Source organism: Lolium rigidum, chromosome 3, assembly GCF_022539505.1.
Source record: "Lolium rigidum isolate FL_2022 chromosome 3, APGP_CSIRO_Lrig_0.1, whole genome shotgun sequence".
Classification (NCBI taxonomy): domain Eukaryota; kingdom Viridiplantae; phylum Streptophyta; class Magnoliopsida; order Poales; family Poaceae; genus Lolium; species Lolium rigidum.
In genome coordinates, this window is record NC_061510.1 from 86,122,377 (window position 1) to 86,124,303 (window position 1,927).

A 1,927-nucleotide genomic window follows, 5' to 3' on the forward strand; every position below is an offset into this window, starting at 1 on the left:
GCAGGAAATGCTATCAACCTCACTGAACAGTTGTTGTGTGAGATTGGTCAAGTACAGTGAATTCTTGTTTCAATATCAGAGCAATCATAAACTACACAATTCTAAGTTTTGTAAACTGCAATGATAATTTGAATACTGGTGGTTTTATTAGATTTGTTATCCATAGAGCAACATTAGTAGAGATTAATCCAACTGCACTGCCCTTAGAAAATCACTGCCTAATCTTTACAAGAACAGTTGGTCTCTTCCTTAAGCTGTAACTAGACCATGTTTCATGGAATAAACTGGGTATTCAAATTTTGCTCAATGCTGTTATCAGGTTATAGAGATAATCTGGGACTGAAGAGTAAGCGGGGTTTGGGGCAAGGGATATTTGTACCTGTCGCTAGTACGGAAGACAGCCCCAGCATTTTCAAGCAAAATCTTGAGAAGTTCAAGAGCAAGGATCTTCCCCCGCATGACCAGTGGATCAGCTGGCGCGTCCTTGGGTGGCGTCTTCATGGAGAGCTTACACAATGCCCGGAAAACCAAGAAAGCATCCCTCCTTAGCTTATTCCCAATCCTAACATCAGCATCATCGTCCAATGTGGCCACCAGGGCCCCCTCCACGCCAAGCTCGTCCTTGCGTCCCTCGAGGGCCGTCTTGTACATGCTGATCTCCCAGTACTTGGCGTCCAGCATGTCCTTGTCCGTGGAATCGAGCAAATCCGCAGGATTGGTCCCTTCCTCGGCCGCTGCCGTGGTCTCAAAAGCACCGTCGTGGGGCACGGCAGCGGTGCCTGCCCCCGTGGCCGCGGATGAAGCTGTGCGGGATAGAGGGGTGAGCGCGCCGTCAATGTCCCCGATGATCTTGGAGATGAACCCCTGCACGAAGTTGGGGTCGGCGGTAGGCGATCCGCCTGAAGCGGTTTCGGGCAGCTCGATGACCTCGGCGACGACGATGGGCTGCACGGGGATGGTGGAGGAGTCGGCCTCCATGCGGCGGAAGACGATGACGAGCATCTGCACGAGGGAGGCCTTGGCGGTGGCCTGGTTGACGGCGCTGCGGCTGGAGAGGTACATGTCGTAGCAGGCGCGCACGGCGCGGAGCAGGCAGTCGCCGTGGAGGCGGACGGAGGTGGAGGTGACGGCGGAGAGGAGCGTCTTGAGGAGGAGCAGCTCGATGTGGTCGTCGTCGAGGTGGAGCGCGTTGCAGGCGGCCTCGAGGAGCGTGGCGAGGAGCTGGGCGGACGGGTCGGCGGACGGGTCGGCCTCGCCGTGGATGTAGGAGTGCGCGATGAGGCGGTGGAGCAGCTCGAGCGCGGCCTCGGCGAGCTTGGCGCTGCCGGAGCCGAGCGCGGCGGCGATGGGGGAGAGGAGCAGCTCCGAGTCCTCGAGCGAGAGGCTGCGGAGCGGGCCCGGCTGCCAGGAGGAGGAGGTGGGGGTGGAGGGGGAGGTCGGGGTGGAGGGGGCGGCGGGAGTGGCGGGCGGGGGGCGTTGGAGGCGGTCGAGGATGGACTTGGCGGTGTGGGAGAGCTTGGAGTGCGCCTTGTTGCGCCAGGAGGCGTTCTTGACGAGCTTGTCGAGGAAGGGGGTGAAGGCCTCGACGAGGCGCGGGTCGGACTCCGGCGAGGAGAGCGGCGGCGGCGCCGCCGCGGTGGCCATTATTGGTGGGAGGATCGCGGCTGTGCCGCGCCGGGTGGATCTGGATCTGCGCGGGGGAGGGGAGTGACGCGGTGCTGCTTCCCTTTGGTTGGGGGTTTGGAGGTGGTTCAGATCGGCGGGCGAGGCGAGTGGGGCGAAGAGGGAGAGATGGTCGCCTAGCTACTCGCGTGCGTCGATTTGCGTGGGGAAGCACCGCCGGATCGATTAGCTGTCTATGACTGGTGGGACTGGGCATACATGGGGCCGGAGTGTCAGTGAGTGATTACTGGCAACCATCGTGTTT

General features: G+C 60.1%; 1 protein-coding gene across 1 annotated transcript; it reads right to left on the bottom strand.

Moving 5' to 3' along the window:
* Positions 1-211: 211 nt before the first annotated feature.
* On the bottom strand, positions 212-1,726 carry LOC124695133 (brefeldin A-inhibited guanine nucleotide-exchange protein 2-like). The gene is made up of 2 exons (XM_047228022.1): positions 380-1,726; positions 212-284 (listed from the first exon to the last, which is right to left on the bottom strand). The coding sequence occupies exons 1-2, from the start codon at positions 1,642-1,644 to the stop codon at positions 212-214; spliced, it is 1,338 nt and encodes a 445-aa protein (XP_047083978.1). The 5' UTR covers positions 1,645-1,726.
* Positions 1,727-1,927: the final 201 nt, after the last annotated feature.